The 19,391-nt window shown below is 39.9% G+C and overlaps 1 protein-coding gene across 3 annotated transcripts in view; it reads right to left on the bottom strand.

Moving 5' to 3' along the window:
- The window catches only part of klhl32 (kelch-like family member 32), a 312,283-nt gene that overhangs the window by 160,251 nt on the left and 132,641 nt on the right, over nucleotides 1–19,391 (bottom strand). For all 3 annotated transcript variants that reach the window (XM_043685379.2, XM_043685376.2, XM_087981512.1), the window contains exon 6: nucleotides 12,441–12,539. In XM_043685379.2, the coding sequence (XP_043541314.1) occupies nucleotides 12,441–12,539 (99 nt within the window). The remainder of the gene's footprint in view (nucleotides 1–12,440; nucleotides 12,540–19,391) is intronic.

Raw genomic sequence — 19,391 nt, 5'->3', positions numbered from 1 at the left:
GAACAGACTGGGGCTGTTTTCCCTGAAGTGTCGGAGGCTGAGGGGTGACCTTATTGAGGTTTACAAAATTATGAGGGGCATGGATAGGATAAATAGACAAAGTCTTTTCCCTGGGGTGGGGGTGTCCAGAACTAGGGGGCATAGGTTTAGGGTGAGAGGGGAAAGATATAAAAGAGACCTAAGGGGCAACTCTTTCGAGCAGAGGGTGGTACGTGTATGGAATGAGCTGCCAGAGGATGTGGTGGAGGCTTGTACAATTGCAATATTTAAGAGGCATTTGGATGGGTATATGAATAGGACGGGTTCGGAGGGATATGGGGCAGGTGCTAGCAGACGGGACTAGATTGGGTTGGGATATCTAGTCGGCATGGACGGGTTGGACAGAAGGGTCTGTTTCCATGCTGTACATCTCTATGACTCTATGACCTGATGCTGGGTCTTTTTTCCACAAATTGACTGCCCTGTATAGCTCATAAATAACACTGTGTGTGGAGCAGTGATTCGCAGTCATTCCCAAAGTGACTCTGACCCAGGAAACAGTGGTAAAACAAATCACACAACATGTTGTATGCAGAAGCTCCGGGATGCTTAAATACTGTACATGAGGTCCTCTATCTACAGGGGAGCAGGAGACCCTCCAAACACACAGTCAAAGACAGTGAGAGGACATAGCTACGTAGACAAATGGTACAATACATCTATCCCTCAGTTAGCACTCTTAATGTGTACCAAAAAAGAAAAACATGCTAAACAACATTTCCTGGTTAGAAAACACGTACTGTTGAACAAAAGACATGCTGTTGAAATCTTTTGTTTTGCAGTCATCAAAACAGTTGTAAGAACAGTGAATGAGGCTGAGAGAATAATAAAGGGCAACAAGGAAATAGCTGAAAATGTAACTAAATACTTTGTGTTACTCTTCACTGCAGAAGACATCAATAACATTCCAAAAATCGTAAATGACTAAAGAGCAAAAGGGGAATAAATTAATACAATAGCTATCACTTAGAGGAAAGAAAACCTAAGGATTGGGTGGCACGGTGGCTCAGTGGTTAGCACTGCTGCTTCACAGCACCAGGGTCCCAGGTTTGATTCCAGCCTCGGGCGACTGTCTGTGTGGAGTTTGCACATTCTCTTCGTGTCTGCGTGGGTTTCCTCCAGGTGCTCCGGTTTCCTCCCACAGTCCAAAAACATGCAGGTCAGGTGAATTGGCCATGCTAAAGTGCCCATAGTGCTAGATGCATTAGTCAGAGGGAAATGGGTCTGGGTGGGTTACTCTTCGGAGGGTCGGTGTGGACTGGTTGGGCCAAAGGGCCTGTTTCCACACTGTAGGGAATCTAATCTAATTTAATCTAAAGACCGATAGGTCTCAATACCTGATTTTGTATCAGATCATGTTAATGGAAACAGTTACAGAGATGATGGATGCACATGTAGTAATCTTCCAAAAATCCTTACATCCTAGAAAAGTTCCAGACAATTTCAAACATGCTAACATAAAACCTTCACTCAAAAAGGAAATTAGACAAAACTAAAGAACTATAGGCGTAACATTGTCATTGTGAAAATGTTAGAGACTGTTCTAAATGATGTAGAGTATGTCAAAAGGTACTTCTTCAAGCACAGTCAGCACGACTTGATGAAGAGGAAATAATGTCTGACAAATTTTAGAGTAGGTAACAAGCAGTATAGATAAAGGGGAACCAGTGGATGCAATATATCTAGATTTCCAAAGGTTGTTTGATAAGGTAAGGCTACATAATAACACCCATGGTGTTCAGGTTGTATATTAGCATGGATAGAGAATGTGTTAACTCATAGAAGGCTGAGAGTTGGAATAAAGGAGGCATTTTCAAGATGGAAACCTACAACTGGTGGAGTGCCAGAGGGATCAGCGCTGAGCCCACAATTATTTGCCAGTTTTGGATGAGGGAAATGAATTTATCATTGCCAGGTTTGTGGATGGCAAAAATAGTTGAGAAGTGGTTTGGATGAAACTGAGACTCTACAGAAGGATATAAACGGATTAAGTGAGTTGGTAAAAAGACTTGGCAGATGGAACATGATGTGGGAAAATATAAGGTTATGCATTTTAGCAAGTTAAAAATCACAAAACACCAGGTGATAGTCCAACAGGTTTACTTGGAAGCACTAGCTTTCAGAGCAGGGACGCTCCGAAAGCTAGTGCTTCCAAATAAACCTGTTGGACTATCACCTGGTGTTGTGCATTTTTTAACTTTGTAAACCCCAGTCCAATACTGGCATTTCCAAATCATGACTAGCATTTTACCAAGAAGAATAGAAGAACTGAATATTATTGAAATTGAGAAAATAGGTAAAATGCTGCACTCGAGGGGGGTTTGGAGGTCCTCATGCATGTATCACAAAAAGCTAACATCCAGGTTTAGTGGGAATAGGGAAGGCAGCTGAATTGACTGGGTTTATTTCAAAGGAAATGGGAGTGTAAAATTAAGGCGGCCTTGCTAAAACCGTAAGGGGCACTAGTTAGACTTCACCTAGAATACAGTGAACAGTTTTGGTCTCATTACCAAAGTAGAGATATGGGCATTGGAAGCAGTCCACAGAGGGTTGTCCAAGTTGATTTAGGGCAAATTTCTTCAAAGTCACCACGCCAAAGATTCACAGCACTGACTTCCAGTTCCAAAAGTCGGTGTTGCACACAGATCTCAGATGTTTACACAGAAGAAAGATTTTTAACAGAAATGCTGATTCCAAATATGAAGGGACTGCCTTATGAGTAGTTGATGGGCTTGGTATTCACTGCAGTTTAGAAGACAGAGTGGCATTTATTGAAATGTACAAAATTCTGAGGGGATTTGACATGTTAATCCTACAGGGAAAGTCTAAGACCAGATGGCATAATCTCAGAATAAGAAGTCACATATTTAAGGCAGAGGAGGAATTTCTTCACTTCGAGGTTAGTGAGTCTGTGGAATTCTTTACTATAGAGGCCTGTAGAGGCTGGGATAGCAAGTATATTCAAGGCTGAGATAGACAGATGTTTAGTTGTTAAGGGGGAGTTAGAGGTGAAGGGAAAGGGCAGGATAGTGGAGTTGAGGATTATCAATGATCTCAACGAATGGCAAAGTAGATACATTTTCAAAATTTGCTCAACTTAACTATTCAGTAACTTCTCTCAGCAGATGAGACATTCAGGTAAGGGGGCAAAAGAAATTTTGCAAAAATATTCACTTTAAAATCCATGTTAAAGTGGAAACATGTTTAGGCAGGCAGACAAACCTGTTCAAAAATCATTCAATAATTTCATGCCTCTTTATCACACATGCAAAGTTTCTTCTCATTCTGGAGATACAATCATCAATCATTACACGCGCTAAAGTTGAATATTTGGACCTGCGCAGTTTGACTGCATAGAGAGTGGATTTCCTACCTTCCTTGCATGCGTAATGCGAAACTTCAACGCAGTCGTTTGGCATAGCTTTGGATGTTGCAAGAATTTTGCAGCATACTTCTCTCCTTGCTATGGCTCACTGGTTTAACACCTCTATTTTAGTTTTAAATTGGGAATGACGATCAAAGGAAATTCACTTACGTCACACAAGTGGTCAAGGTTAGCCAGTGTATCTTCAATGCTATATCCTACTTGTGTTACTAGTCTCAGACACTGCTCCATTCATCTAGCCACCATCAAACAGCTGTCAACAACCTCGATTAACTGAACCACATACATATGTTCCAGCGCACCCTTAAACACTTCACATTAATGTAAGCTTTAGAAGAATATCTCACACCTTGCACACAAGTTCACCCAAACACACTCAACCACACATAATGGGCAGAATTTTAAGCACTGGAGGAAAAGTCAGGTGCAAGCTACCTGCATTGCTGCTGCTGGAACAGCATGCTCCCCAAAGAAGAGGGGCCACAGAGTGCGGACTTACCACAACAGCCAGGTGGCAAACTCTTAGTGAGGCATTTTGGGAGCTAGATTCAATGAGGATACAGGGAGTTGAGGGAAAGGAGACCTTCCATACCATTAACTGACCAGTGAAGGACCTCACTTGGCCCTGGAGCAAATAGACTTCCTGATGTCTCTTCTGACACTGTCTACTTGTGAGGTTGAGAGTGTAGTGATTGTAACAGGTCAGCCAGCCTGATTGTGGCTAATAATCTGTACCAAACATGGAGTCCTGGCTGACAGATATAAACTGGAGTGTCAGAGGGTCTTTTCACTCTGAGGGCTGGCTCTGAGCAGCTGGATCAGTGTCAATGACTCTCCATATGTAAATAAAAGGGACTTGGTAACAAGATACCAGCCCCTGGGGAGCTTTTTTCAGAGAGGATGATGTGAACGGTACTGCAGCCATGGCATCCTCTTGGATAAGGTACTGCCATCATGACTGAGATCCCAAAATAGGATGGGGTTCACAAGGCACACAATAGCCCAGCAATCTAAGCTCTGATAGATTCCTAGGATTGCTGAAGTTATGCATTTGTAATTTGTAATTTGTAGAGGCTCCATAGAGCACATAACTACTGCACCTCTCTCAGTTTGACATCATTAGTGCGGTATTGACTTGCTACCAGCAACTGTACTGTAGTCTATTAGTCACAATCTGCTAAAATGGTACAATCGGGAGCTAAATATAGATATTTATTTTCAAGGGTTGCTCCAGAGATTTTCTTGAGGATGTTTGTTTTGTCTTCTAGGTGCACCTTTTCTCATACCTCCTTTATTTACTGATGCAATCATATATCAACTTGCCTTTTGTCTTTGTGTTGGTGGATATGGACTTGTTAAAGTCGGACCTGTTTAAATTCAAATTTAGAAATTTATTAATCTCCTCGGTTAGCTTCACAGCTTCATTGAACCTAAAACCACAACAAAGAAGGCATTCACTTCTGAGGCACCACAGTATTTAAAATTAACAAAGTCAAGAGTCACATGACACCAGGTTATAATCCAACAGGTTTATTTGAGATCACAAACTTTTGGAGCGCTGCTCCTTCATCAGGTGACAAAGCAGCAATGCTCTGAAAGCTTGGCATTTCAAATTAACCTGTTGGACTATAACCTGGTGTTGTGCGACTTCTGACTTTGTCCACCCCAGTCCAACACTGGCACTTCCACTTTAAAGGTAACAGGCATAAATCAACAACAAAAGCAAAACAAAACAAATGCTTTTGTAAAATATAACTGACATTCACTTCTGCACACAAAAAAAAGCACCATCCTAAACACACCATGTGGGCTGACGAGGACACAGCTAAACAGTTACATGTTTGTCTCCAACACAGTCACTTACAGAAGGTCTTAAAACAGGACAGCCTTTCATTACGTGCCACTCCACTTCCTATAGGCACTGACAACTGTAAAGGATGCTAGTAATCACCAAATGCTGCCAACAATCACAGCAATAACCAGCAGAAATCAATGAGCAACAGACCCGAAAATAGCTGATGATTCTGTCAAAAAGTACAATTTTGGGGTATTTTCAGCTGATTATTAGGTCAGTTGTGTAAACCCAGTAAAGGGCATCAGCTTGAACATTGAGCTTGGAAATGGTACAGCAGAAGACAAGTCAGCTTTACACATAGATTCACGTAATGACCTGCCTACTCCACATATTTTTGACAAATACTTACAGTGAGCATTCTAATACCCTCACCAAAAGATTGATTGAGCATTGCTGACCATATTTCGGACATTTTCGGGCACTTGACCTGCCCAAAAAGCAGGTGTTAATGGATCCACATTTTGCACTATTATTTTAAGTACAAAATGCATCTCATATTGGAGAGGTTGGATTCAGCAGGTCACAAGTCATTCCATGCCTGCACATTACTCCAGCTGCACAGGGAGCATGTACAAATTACTAAAATTAGTTGACCTTGCAAGATTCAGAAAGGTCATCTCCCCACTTCAATTGTATTAGTGCATTTGTATGCACAGCATTCCAAGCCACTCTCCCCAGGATTGCAGAATCATTCCCTTCAGTCCTAACCCAGTACCTAGATCAGCATTACTGCATTCCAAATTCACAGATATGTTGTCTGACACAGCACTTCAAATAAAACAAAAACTGGCCACGCTTATCAGAGATAAGTGCAATTCTGTCCTTAATTTTTAGCAGATCAGTAACAATGACATGTTCAGATTTCTTTTCCATGAAAATTGGCACACAAGAATTAACTGAACAATCTTCAATTAAAACCCTTTGTTCAGGTTTGTGATGGCCTTCTTGTTTCTCAATGTTTACTAACAATAAACAAAATTAATCGCCATAGGTATAAGGAGTAAATGATAAACAATACAAACCTACATAAATATACAAAGAAGGTTATATTTCTGCAATTGTGGAACAGAGATAATTAAATGCTTATTTTTAGATTCTGAATTAAATTCTGAAATAAGTGCACAACAAATCAATTTCACATTGAATTAAACTGCTCTGGAATTGTCATTTCCTACCGACACAGCTTTTATTTATTTCAGAGATGTGAATGTGAGTGACGGGGCCAGCATTTGTAGCCCATCCCGAACTGCCCTTGAGGATGGGATTGAGTCACGTGCCTGAACCACTGCTGTTCATCTGGTGTAGATACATCCAGAGCGTTGGTGTCAAGGGAATTCCAAGATTTTCAACCAGTGACTGTGAAGACATGGTGATATACTTGTAGGTCAGGATGCTGCGTGGCATAGTGGAGAACTTTCAGGTGGTGGAGCTACCATGCATCTGCTGCCCTTGTCCTTTCAACATTTATGAGAGGGAAATGACAAGCAAAAGGGAGATGTTGAGCCAAAAGATGAGGGTGGCAAGTGGAAGACTGGTGACGAGCAGGAGAGGCACTGCAGAGACAATGAGTAGGTTGTTTGAGGAGGTAAGCAATACGTGGGAGAGGCAGCAATCAGGAGAAAAAAGCATTGCAGCAAGTTAGGGATGAGGCTGCATTTTTTGTGGAGCTTGGAGAGGAAAGAGGTGAGTTGAGAAAGGCAATGACTCAGGAGAAGACAGCTGCAGGCAGAATGCAGGGAGGAGGTGCTTAGTTGACAGAGTTGGTAAGATATGAAATTTTGTCAGGAGTTAATTGTCAGGAGCAGGAGTTTTGGGCCACTGGACAACATGACATTCGGCACAAAAGTAAATACAGTTTATTTCTTAGGAGTTCAAGAGAATTAGCGTCATAGAAATCTACAGCACACAAAAAGGCCCTTCAGCCCATTGCATCTACACCACTCAAAACAAGCACCTAGCTATTCTGAACTGATTTTCCAGCTCTTGGCTCAAGCTTTGGCATCATAAGTGCACATCTAAATACTTTATAAATGAATGAGGGTTTCTACCTTAAAGACCACCAGTTCCAGATTCCCACCAGTCTCTGGGTAAAAACGTTTTTCCCCACATCTCTTCAATTCAATTCAATCTATGCCCCAGTCATTGATTCCTCTATCAAGGGGAAAAAAATTCTCTCCTGCCCATCCTATCAATGCTCCTCATAATTCAATAGATCTCAATCATGTACCCTCTCAAACTCCTACACCCCAAGGAAAACAACCTTAATGTGTCGAAATTCTCTTGAAACTGAAACTCCCCAGGCCAGGCAACATTCTGTGCATAGCAAGTTAACCGGTCTTCAGTGTAATCAAATCCCTCCTATAAGGTGGATTCCACAACTGCACACAATACTATTGCTGTGGCCGAACCAAAGTTTTAAACAGTTCCAGCACAACCTCCTCACTCTTGTAATCTATGCCTCAACTAATAAAGGCAAGTATACCATTTGCCTTTGTACCCATCTTATCCACCTGTCTTGATATCTTCAGGGTCCAGTGGACATACACACCAAGATCCGTCTGATCACTGGAGCTTCCCAAGGCCCTACCATTCTTCATTTATTCCCTTGCTTTAGGAGAAAGTGAGGACTGCAAAAGCTGGAGATTAGTGTCAAAAGTATGGTGCTGGAAAAGCACAACACCCAAGGAGCAGGTTAGTCGACATTTCGGGCATAAGCCCTTCAGCAGGAATGGTGGTGGGCGAGTTGGGGAGCAGTGGAAGGGGGTGGTGGTATGGGGCTGAGAGATAAACAGGAGTTGGGGATGGAGGAAGGTAGCTGGGAAAGCGATAGGTATATCCAAGGGATGGTTGTGATACGATGGTGGGGAGGGTAGAGTGGATAGGTGGGAAGCAATATGGACAGGTAGGACAGATCAAGTCCTACCTGTGCAAAGTTGGAGGGTTGAATCTGGGATGAGGTGGGTGGAGGGGAGATTTGAGAACTAGAAGTTGATGTTGATGCTGTGTGGTTGAAGGGTCCCAAGACAGAAGATGAGGCCTTCATTCTCCAGTTGTTGGGTGGCTTGAATTTGGTGGTGGAGGAGGAGGCCCTTGCTTTGTTTGTCATGTCCTTATACTTATCCAGATTGAACTTCATTTTCCACCATTCAGCCCGTCTATACATTTTCTTGTAGTCTAAGCAGTGCACCAAATTTTGGACTATTTGCAAACTTACTAATCGATCCTCCTATGATTTGATTAGATTCCCTACAGTGTGGAAACAGGCCCTTCAGCCTAACAATTCCACACCAACCCTACAAAGAGAAACCTACCCAGATCCATTTCCCTCTGACTAGTGCACCTAATGCTATAGGCAATTTAGCATAGCCAATTCACCTGACCTGCTCGATTTTGGACAGTGGAAGGAAACCTGTAGCACCCAGAGGAATCCCAATGTGCAAATGCCCAACAGATAGTCACCCAAGGCTAGAATTGAACCCAGGTCCCTGCCGCTGTGAGGCAACAGTGCTAACCACTGAGCCACCGTGCCGCCTCTTGCGGCAACTATATTTAAGTTTAAATCATTTATATAAACCACAAACAGGAGTGACCCCAACACTGGCCCCTGGGGGACCCCATTGAATACAGACTTGCAGTCAGAAAATAACTCCCCACCATCTTCCTCTACTTCCTGCCACTCAGCTAATTGTGGATCCAATGTGCCAAATTTCCTTAGATCCCATGAATTCTTACTTTTGCTATCAGTCTCCCATGTGGGGCCTTATAAAAAGCCTTGCTGAAGTCCAAGTGGACTACATCAAAACCATTGCCCTCATCTACATACCTGGTTACCTCTTTGGAACATTCAATCAAGTTGGTCAGACATGACTACCCTTTAACAAAACCACACTGACTGTTCTTGATCCCTGCCTCTCCAATTGCAGATTAATTCTGTCCCTCAGAATTGCTTCCACTAGTTAGACTTCTGGACACTGTGCAATTCTGGTCTCCCACCTATAGGCAGGATGATGTGAGACTTGAAAAAGTGCAGAAAAGATTTACAAGGATGTTGCCAGGGTTGGAGTGTTTGGGTTATAGGGAGAGGCTGCATAGGCTGGGGCTGTTTTCCCTGGAGTGTCAGAAGCTGAAGGGTGACCTTATACAGGTTTATAAAATCAAGAGGGATGTGGTTAGGGCAAATAGACAAGGTCTTTTCCCTGGGGTGGGAGAGTCCAGAACTAAAAGGAACCAAAGAGGCAACTTTTTCATGCAAATGGCAGTGCATGTACGGAATGAGCTACCAGAGGAAGTGGTGGAGGTTGGTACAAATACAACATTTAAAAGGGATTTGGATGGGTATATGAATAGAAAGGATTGGGATGGATAAGGGCCAAGTGCTGGCAATTGAGACTAGGTTTATTTAGGATATCTGATCAGCATGGACGAGTTGAACCAAAGGTTTCCAAGCTGTACATCTCTATGATTCTATGACTGATTGGTTGTGTAGTTTCCTGGTTTATCCCTTGTTCCCCTCTTGAATAATGATTCTACATTAGCTGTCCTCCAGTTTTTAGGACCTCTCCTGTTGTCAGACAGGAATGGGAAATTTTTGTAAATACCCCTACTATTTTCCCCCTTTCCTCCCTCAACAACATGGGATATGTTTCATCCAGCCTGGAGATTTATTTACTTTTAAGCCTGCCAGACCACCCAAAATTGTTGAGGTTTATGAATAGACTTGATGTTACATTTTGGAATCTTAGGTGTTAACAGATTTGTTCCTTTATGGAAAGTAACCATTTATACAACTGTGAATGCTTATAGATCTATAGTAACCAAAGTAAACAAAGTAAAATCCTGATAAGCCATAATGCCATTTGAGATGGACAAACCTAATGCAAAGGATGTCCAACTCGTTTGAAAACAGTTGGCTTATGTGTGGACTGCATCATATTCAGGTCTTGTAAAATGCATAAAGAGATTATATTTGCACTTGCAACAGTACCAGTCTTGGTAGTTAGTACATGCTATCTATTGTTTTTGAGGTGTATGACTTGGATGAAGATTACAGCTTCAACTTTTCTGACAGAATCTATGTGGTGTATCAAATTGAGCATGTCTGCTCTCTGACAGGGCTCTATAAACTGTAATGTTGCAGATATCCTTTGGACTTTGTTGACATGTTTGTGTGCTATCCTGTTCCTTGGTTGACACTTCTCCACATGCAACTGTGGAGCATTGTGCTGTACTTTGGTTTTCCCTAGGCAGGTTATTCCCTGTACATTGTAGCCCAATATACTCTTGTAGGATGTAACATACGTATGTCATAAAAAACTGGACATGGTCTTAGTGAATGAGACAAGCAACATCTCAGACAAGATTTGAATATTTTTGATGAAAGTGCTTCCAATTTGGGTTGTCCTGAGCACTGTGTAAATGGTATATACTTTGGATTTGTCTAAAACTACCTTTCTGAAGGATTTGATGCATGTAGAGGTACTGATCAGCTCCATAAGCTTTTCAGCTAAGTTACCTCCAGCGGAATCACATTGCTTTCCTTTATGTTGACATCTGCCTATGAACTGATAGATTGTTTCACATGGCTGTTACTAATGTGACATGAACTCAAGCCTAAGTATGTTGAAGTTGACTTGGACGTTGAGTTGATCTTCTAATACTTTGTAAAATGTCACAATTATTGAAGACATCATTAAAAATACCAAATGATGTGTCTCTTCTTAATCGTTCATTTCCCAAAGCAATAAGAATTTAACTGCCTGTTTTTCTTCATTTGTTGATTTAAGTAAAAAAGATGGATTCTTTAAGTAACTGAAATTTCACAAAATGTCAATGCAATGTTAATCTATGTTCAGATATTGTTTCCAAGTTTACTATGCTATCAAAAGTGTTGGTATAAAACTCTGCATTGAGGACTCTTGTGATGCAGTGGCAGTGTCTCTACCTGGGAGTCAGGTTCAAGTCAGACTGGTTCCATGGGTAAGTCGTAAGATGTTTTAACAGACTGATTAAAATTATCTAAAAATCTGTTTTGCAGTATAGTGCCTTTTCCGTTTCTCTTGGTATTTCTTTCCTTTTGTTATTGATTTAAAATGAACAGTCATAGATCTGCAATTACTCCTTGCATCATCATGTGAGTGGTGACAATATGCAAGTGAATTTTGTATTTTTGTGTGATTTCTCAGACCAACGTCTAGACATAGGTAAGAATTTTAAAAACATTTTATGTAATAATAATGTGTATTGACTGGTATTTTGTTCTTGGGTGCTTTGGTAGTTTGGAGCTATCATTCGCCACTTTTGAACTGTGACCTCTTCCTTTTATTTTTAAAAGAGAGTGAGTACTTGCAAATGTTTCTTGCTTCACTTCAGTTTCGAACACTTTAGTCTCGATTGTAGTCGGAACCTCAGCTTTGAACTTAGTGAGAGGATGAGGAATGATTTTAAGAAGAAAACTCTTCCAAACTGTCACTGTGCTATCACCTTCGCAGGCTGAAAGCCAGTACCTAGATGTCATCATCAAATATTGGTAGCTGCTTGTTACCACCCTAAAGGAGTTTCTCCATTGCCTGAGTCCTGCTCCATATGTCAGTTCACATAATGTGCATCACAAAGATTAAGTTCTTGTTGAGACACGTCTTATTAATACTACTATTTATGTTGCTATAACATCACAGTCTTATACATAGTTGGGTTTCATGCTTACGCATGTTATTGTACATAGTTGTCTGTTTGATCAATACTACACTACTTCATTGAACAGAGAGTGTGTGAATAAAAGCAAGCCCTTTATCTTTAAACTGGAACTTCATATATGACTTTACATAACTGTCTTAAAGGTGTATTGTCTGTCTGTTTAACAATCTCTGCAATAACCCAACATCCTTAAATTCAGGACTTTTCCACCTCTCTTCAGTTCCAAAGAGGAGTCACATTGGACTCAAACCAATAACTTTGTTTCTCTCTCTCCACAATTACTGCCAGATCTGCTAAGTTGCTCCAGAATGGTTTGTGTTTGTTGCAGATTTCAAGCATCCACAGTGTCTTGTTTTTAATTTCTCCCATGGATGGAAAATAAAAAAAAAGTGGGGGGACATTGATCCTCATCTCATTGCATTGTACGATTTCAAAGTTTAAGAATAAAGAATTTTAGTGTTGGGTTACCTGGATTAGATAGTGGGAACACAGTTTCAGCAGCTCCAGTAACTGAAGGTGACTTCCTGCTGCAAGCACATCTTGAACTACGCCTGGTTCCAGTGAGATCTGAAAAATGAACAGTTTCAGTGTTTAAACAAGAGAATGATTGTGTCAAAAACAATATTTCTCTGCACTCCCAAATGTCCTAAATTACAACAGGTACAACTCTGTTCAGTAACAAATTCCCAATAAAGGAAGCATATTGACTACTTCTTAAACTAGCCCAATGCAAGTCCTGGATGTCCCCAAAGTCAAAAGGTCACGAGGCAAAATAAAACAAAGATGACTAAATGTACGATGATAGATCAGACTAAAGAAAAAGATATTTATACAGACTGAAGACAGCTAGCTCTCGGGAGAGCAGAGGCAGGAATTGAACCCAGTCAAAGGTAACAAAAGCTGCTATCAGAGCAATCAAAAGCTCACAGGAGAGGAAGGTAGTGGATAACTACAGCAGCAATAGCAAAAATGCTTTGTAACTTGGCTAGATGTTCACGGGCCATTAAGTACTCCTTAGGTCTGTGGAAAGATTCTTCATGACAGATTGAAATAAATGCCAGCTTTTGGAAGAGATATTTTGCTAATGGTCTCTGTCTATGTCTCTACCCATTGTGATATAGGAGAAAGTGAGGACTGCAGGTGCTGGAGATCAGAGCTTAAAAATGTGCTGCTGGAAAAGCGCAACAGGTCAGGCAGCATCAAAGTAACAGGAGAATCGTCGTTTCGGGCATAAGCCCCTTCTTCAGAAATGACATTCCTGAAGAAGGGCTTATGCCCGAAACGTCGATTGTCCTATTCCTTTGATGCTGCCTGACCTGCTGCGCTTTTCCAGCAACACATTTTTAAGCTCTAATGTGATATAGCACTGGCTCTGTCCCTAAGTGCCAAACTAAATGTGACATGAGTAACTGGTCTCAAAACAATATGGTATGGATGGCAGAAAAACATACCAACACAAGAATACAAGAAATAAAAGTAGTAAACTCTTTGGTCTGTCATGTCTACTCTGCTATTTAATAAGATCATAGCTATCGTGGACTTGTCTGCTTACTCCCCATACCCCTTGACTGTTTGCGATACCAAACATTTATCCCCAAAACTTTAATTGTATACAACTATGCAGCATTCAGTACCCTCTATGGTAGAAAATTCCAAACATTCACAACACTTTGAGTGAAACAATTCACCTCAAACTAAGAATATTTAGGAAGTAGATATAACTTACTACTCAATAAAAGCCTACATGTCTGTGGAATGAATTAATGTTTCAAATCTAGGACAACTCACATCGGATCACTTGACTTTAATTATGTCAGTAGCTAGCAGACAACTTTGAAGATGTTCTGCATAACCACCTGATAAGAATTAGTTAAAAATTCTTACCATGTCTTCTGAAAAGGTAAAGTTTTTAACAACCTGTTTGAATATTTTTAACAAAGATATTCATTTAGTGAATGAAAATAAGTGGCTGACATTGTATGGTTGGATTTTCATTAAACACTTGACAAGGTGCAATAAAATAAACTCTTTTAAGACAGAATTTTGAAGAATTGGACAACAGATCTAGAGTGACATAAGGGATTAACTCCATTCTCATGGCCAGAAGGCTGCTACTGACAGTAACAGTTCTATGTGGAGGCCAATTACTAAAGGAAACCAACAGAAGTATTCCTTTTAGCAAATCCCTCTTTGCATTTATCATTAAGAACCTACTTGATAAAGACTTATGCAATATTAGAACCTTGGACAAAGAACAAAATAAATACAAATAGATCTACATGCAATGGGAATATGAAGTTACTTTTGAAAAATATTACTTAACATTAATCAATCTACTTCTGTGTGCATGCTAATAACAATCACACATATGCAACACTGCTCCAAGTTAAAGTCTGTGTGGAAAGATACAAAAGGCTAGATTTTGACCTTGGAGTAAGGTACCTAGGAAATTTCCTGGTTTACTGCATGCCTTGGGAGAAACTCATTGAAATGCCAGAGTCTTCAGTAGTGTGAAGGGGAGCGTGTGTGATATGGATTTGGATCCTCCACACCTGATACAGATTGGAGATAACCACATGGATTGCCGACTACCAAGACAGGCTATTTAAAGGTTCACCTCAGTTCTCTAGAACTTTTCCCAGCTGTTTATTATTTAAGGCCTTATTTAAGGCCGTCTAGCCTTTATCTCTCACATACCCAGGCTTACCCCTGCCAACTTATGCCTCCACTCAACAACCCCTTATACCTTCCAGACCAACTCATGCCTCTACTTCCAAGGACCCTCCTGCACTGTGTCAACCTCATGCTTCACCTTCATCTCCTGTGGTCGCTTATACACTCCAATGTTAACTTATTCCAAATTTAAGACAATTCATGCAAACTCACTTACTTGCACTTGCTCTGCCACATGGAAAAGTATGGGTATTTGTACAAGTTACTCAAGAATAAAACAAGGCAAGACAGCAGAATGCTCATGAACATTTAGGACAAGCTGTCAGCTTCTGAGTGATATGTTACAAATATCCTGAAGGAAACAGGAGGATTCCTGAATATTGTCAACACCACAGTATTTATAAACAGACTACTGGTTTATAAGCTTCAGCTTCACTGCGATATCATTTTGATCATGTGTGCAGGTTAGAAAGGAGTTTCTCAAAAGTTTCCCCAAAAATTTGACTTAGTTGATGAGTTCTTTCTGTTTCTCTGAGGTGATGAGTGTTGCTGAAAAGGAGAAGGTTGAGGATTATGGAGTGTGGTTGCAAAATATTAGCTTCTTAATTGTTCTTTTCTAACTATCATTTTTATAACCGTTCACCTACAATGTAGGTAGTGAGTGACAGGTACTATATTATGTAATGACACAGAAAACTCATGGAATTCTCCTCAATTGGATACACCACCCCAGAGCAGGATAGTGTCAGGCCTCTCCACAGTGAGTAGGTATAACCATATACTGTTCAAAAGAACATTTCTACCAGTAAGTTGGTTTCAAAAGATCATTTCACTTAATTAGTACAGAAAACAATCTGATTTTTTCACTAAATGAAATCAAAGCACTGTGGATGCTGGAGATCAGAAATAAAACAAAATCCTGGAGAAATTCAGCAGCATGTTTGAAGAGAAAAATAAAGTTAATATTTTTAGTCAAATTAACTCTTCTTTGAAGTCCACAGCACAGCTTGTATCACAGCAGGGGAGAACAGACTGCAATTTCACAATCCTCCATTAATTCTGAATTTGCACTCAGGTTCAGAGGAGATAATGATGACAATGTTTACAGTTTATTATGAGGAGGTCAGCAAATTTGGGGCCATTTGATTTGATTTGATTTATTATTGTCATGTGCACTGAGTTACAGTGATAAGTGTTGTCTTATGTGCTTTGCAGGCAGATTATGCTATAGAAGTGCATCAGGGTAACAGAACAGAATGCAGGATATGCTGTAATGTTAAAGCTGCATTGCAATCCTATCTTCAACTTGTGCTCATAATCGATGGACCAATACCAGAACCTTGCAATTTCTCTACTTAGTGTTTTTAATATTTCAGATGTACACATAGCCAGCAACATTTTATAGGCAATAAGCCCTTTTTTCTTCACATATGAGATAATAACACCTATCTTTCACATCTGTTGGACCTGTTGGACTATAACCTGATGTTGTGTGATTTTTATCTTTCACATCAGGCTTGTGCTACTAAATAGGAAAAGATTGAACCAGGTAATTTCCTTGAAAAGTGACTGAAGTTTGAAAGGTAAGAATCTCAACAATAGAAGAAGTTTTAAAACTTTAGGAAATTAAAGTTTGAAGTAGTTAATATATCAGCATCAGATAAAATAAGTTGCTGTTTATTCATTCCATCATTACAGTAAATCTTCCAGTTATACAATTCAAAGTATTCTCTTTGTTTTGCGTCCTTCTGCCATAATGGAATTAAGAAGCTAAGGAACCTACATAAGGAAAACTGTGCAAGTGCACAAACATTACATTACAGTTGCAGTGCTGATAATAGTTTTGGGTGAATTAAAGGAAATATATAAAAGTAAAGGAAAATCTACAGCACATTCACTAGAATGCGACAACGAATGTGGTTATTTAGATTTTGAGTGGTTATGGCAAATTAACTGTTGTTAAAGTTAGTGGTAACCTGCAAGAACCCCTCATACCGAGTTAAGATAAGGTACATTATCATAGAGTCCTTGCTATTGATTAGCAAAATAACAATAGGAGGGTACAGATTAATTATTGCAAATAATAATAATATCTGATTATCATGAAAAGAATTGGAAACATAGAAATATGGAAAGGAGGAGCTCGAGTAGGCCATTCAGCCCCTTCAAGGCTGCTCCACTATTTAATATGATCATCGATGGTCATCCCACTTTCACCCCAGATCCTTTGATCTCTTTAGGCCTATGAACTATATCTATCTCCTTCTTGAAAACATTCAATGTTTTGGACTCTATTAGCTTCTGTGGCAGAGAATTCAACAAGCGCACCACTCTCTGGGTGAAGAAATCTGTCTTCTGCTCAGTCCTAAATGACCAATCTCATATCCTTCGACAATGTACCCAGGTTCTGGAAAATCAGAAAAGACTTCTTAACACAGAAAACAGTTGCAATACATATTTCTGTACCACAAACTATTGTTGGAGTGAAGTCAAGAAACATTTTTCACAATCCAATTCATTCAAAATCACGAATATAAAGGATTTTTGCAGCAAGGTAGTGATTGGGATTTGATGAGAAAGGTTCCAAGAAAAGTGCAAATTTCACGAGCTGAATGGCATTTAATTTTCCAGAATTGATTGCTGTCAAAATTCCAATATGCAAATCCCATTTTGCACTCTTCATTTTGAATTCTTCATTTCTTTCATCATATTTGTGAATCTTCGCAAGTACTCAGGCCCACTGCTGCCTCCAGATTGCACTTCAGCACCATCTAGTGTCAGGGATTAATACAACATCATCAAAGCAAGAAACAATTCCACAGAACTTTCATTGTACGACTGGTCTCAAAAACAGGAGGAGAAAGTGAGGACTGCAGATGCTCTGGTCTCAAAAACAGTCAGCCTTGGAATCAAGGAAATTGTAACGCCATTAAGGACCAGTATAATAAAATGGGTGGTTGATGCAGCTAGTTTTCTTCACAAGTTAACTTATTCCTGCAGAGGTCCATGTACAGATAAGCGTCAGGGACTATGGCAACCAACAGAACTTACAATTTATCAATGAATATGTTAAGTTATTTCATAAAAGCGCTTGATGTCCCATAATTACAACAGGCCTGAACTGCATTTTTTTTTTCCCACATAGTCCTTTGGGTCAATTATTATGTAAAAAATACTGCAGATGCTGGAGATCTGAAATAAAAATAGAAAATGTTGAAGGAGCTCAGCAGGTCTGGCAGCATATGCAGAGAGAGAAACAGAGTGAACGTTTTGAGTCCAATATGACTCTTCTTCAACGCAGACTCATTTTTCCCTCAGGGCATTGTACAGGAGTGCAGTAAACCACATCAGTGTTAGGGGGCCTGACTAAACTAACCATAATATTGGATGCACCCTCAACTATGCTCGCCCTAATTTTTTTGTTTGCATTTGCATAACATGAACAAAAGTATGTGAAGGTGTTAAACAGTCAATACTCAAAATTGAATTCCACCTACTAGGATGCTATTAAATCTGCAATCCCCAGTTCACTTACTTGGCAAGATTACGATGAATTGACTTTACAATTGGAGGATAAAATGACGAGCTGTGCAATCTGCTACAAGGATAGCGGAGGTACATGCCACAGCCAAGTAGTTCCAGAAACACTATGCAGATTGGTTGAAATGCTGACCTACGAAGTTTATACAATGGCCTACATCAAGACATCTTTATCTTGGGTTTTTCAATTCTGCCCATCACATCACAGCATAGGTAGTCACACTTTGGTTAACCATGTCTTTGCCAGTTTATTGGCTCACCATCTACACTATGGCTCATTTCAAATTGCTATCTTATATATTTATTCAGTTCCATGTTAAAATATCTTTCTTGTACCACCAATTCTGGTACAGGATTCCAACCTTCTGCATCAAAGCATTTCATTCAACCTTTATTCTCATTGGACTGATGATACTTATACATTTACACCCTATCTCTAGTTGCTGAATTGTTGGGCAGTGGAAATATTTTTCCCCCATTTATTCAATAATAAGCCTGCTAGATCTCATCTTTATTAGCTGTCTAAGCATTTGATTATTTTCAACAGCACTATCAAATCGCTTCTTTACTTTCTCTGCTCTAAGATGGATAAACCCAGCTTCTCCAGTCTCACCACGTAACTGCAATTCCTCATCCTTGGAATCTTTCTAGTAAATCCCCTTCTGTACTTCCATAAATTCTTCACATCCTTCCTGAAGTGTGGTACAATTTGTTCACAGTCATCTATTGGAGCTAAACAAGTGTTTCAAAGCTGTTTGTTATAACCTCCTGGCTTGAGTGTTCTATGCCTTTATTTAGAAAGCACAGAATCTGATTATTAAATTATCCCATTATCTGCAAGGATTTTTGCACAGCATCCCGAGGATCTTGAGTTGCTCTGCTGCCTTTATTGTTCAACTACTTCAAGTGTATTGACCCTCTTTGTTCTTCCAAACAAAAGGTATAATTGCATAATTTCTATATCGAATTTCAACTGCCCTATGTCTGCTATTTCACTAGAGATCTTTGTCCTCCTGAATTCCAGTACCACCTTCCTCACATTTACTACATTTAATTGTTGCCTGCAGTCTGCAACCTTTGAAAATATGCCCTGTTGACATAAATCTAGATCATTAATACGTACCAAAATGATCAGTGAGTCTCTGGGGAATATCTCTAACATTCCCTTCAATCTGAACAACAACATTCATCACTACTACCTGCTTT

The sequence above is a fragment of the Chiloscyllium plagiosum genome, unplaced genomic scaffold (assembly GCF_037043375.1).
Source record: "Chiloscyllium plagiosum isolate Xiang-an unplaced genomic scaffold, Cpla_swu_hap1 HiC_scaffold_3, whole genome shotgun sequence".
Lineage (NCBI taxonomy): Eukaryota > Metazoa > Chordata > Chondrichthyes > Orectolobiformes > Hemiscylliidae > Chiloscyllium > Chiloscyllium plagiosum.
The sequence above is the reverse complement of the archived record's forward strand: the minus strand, read 5'-3'. Positions and strand labels throughout refer to the sequence as shown.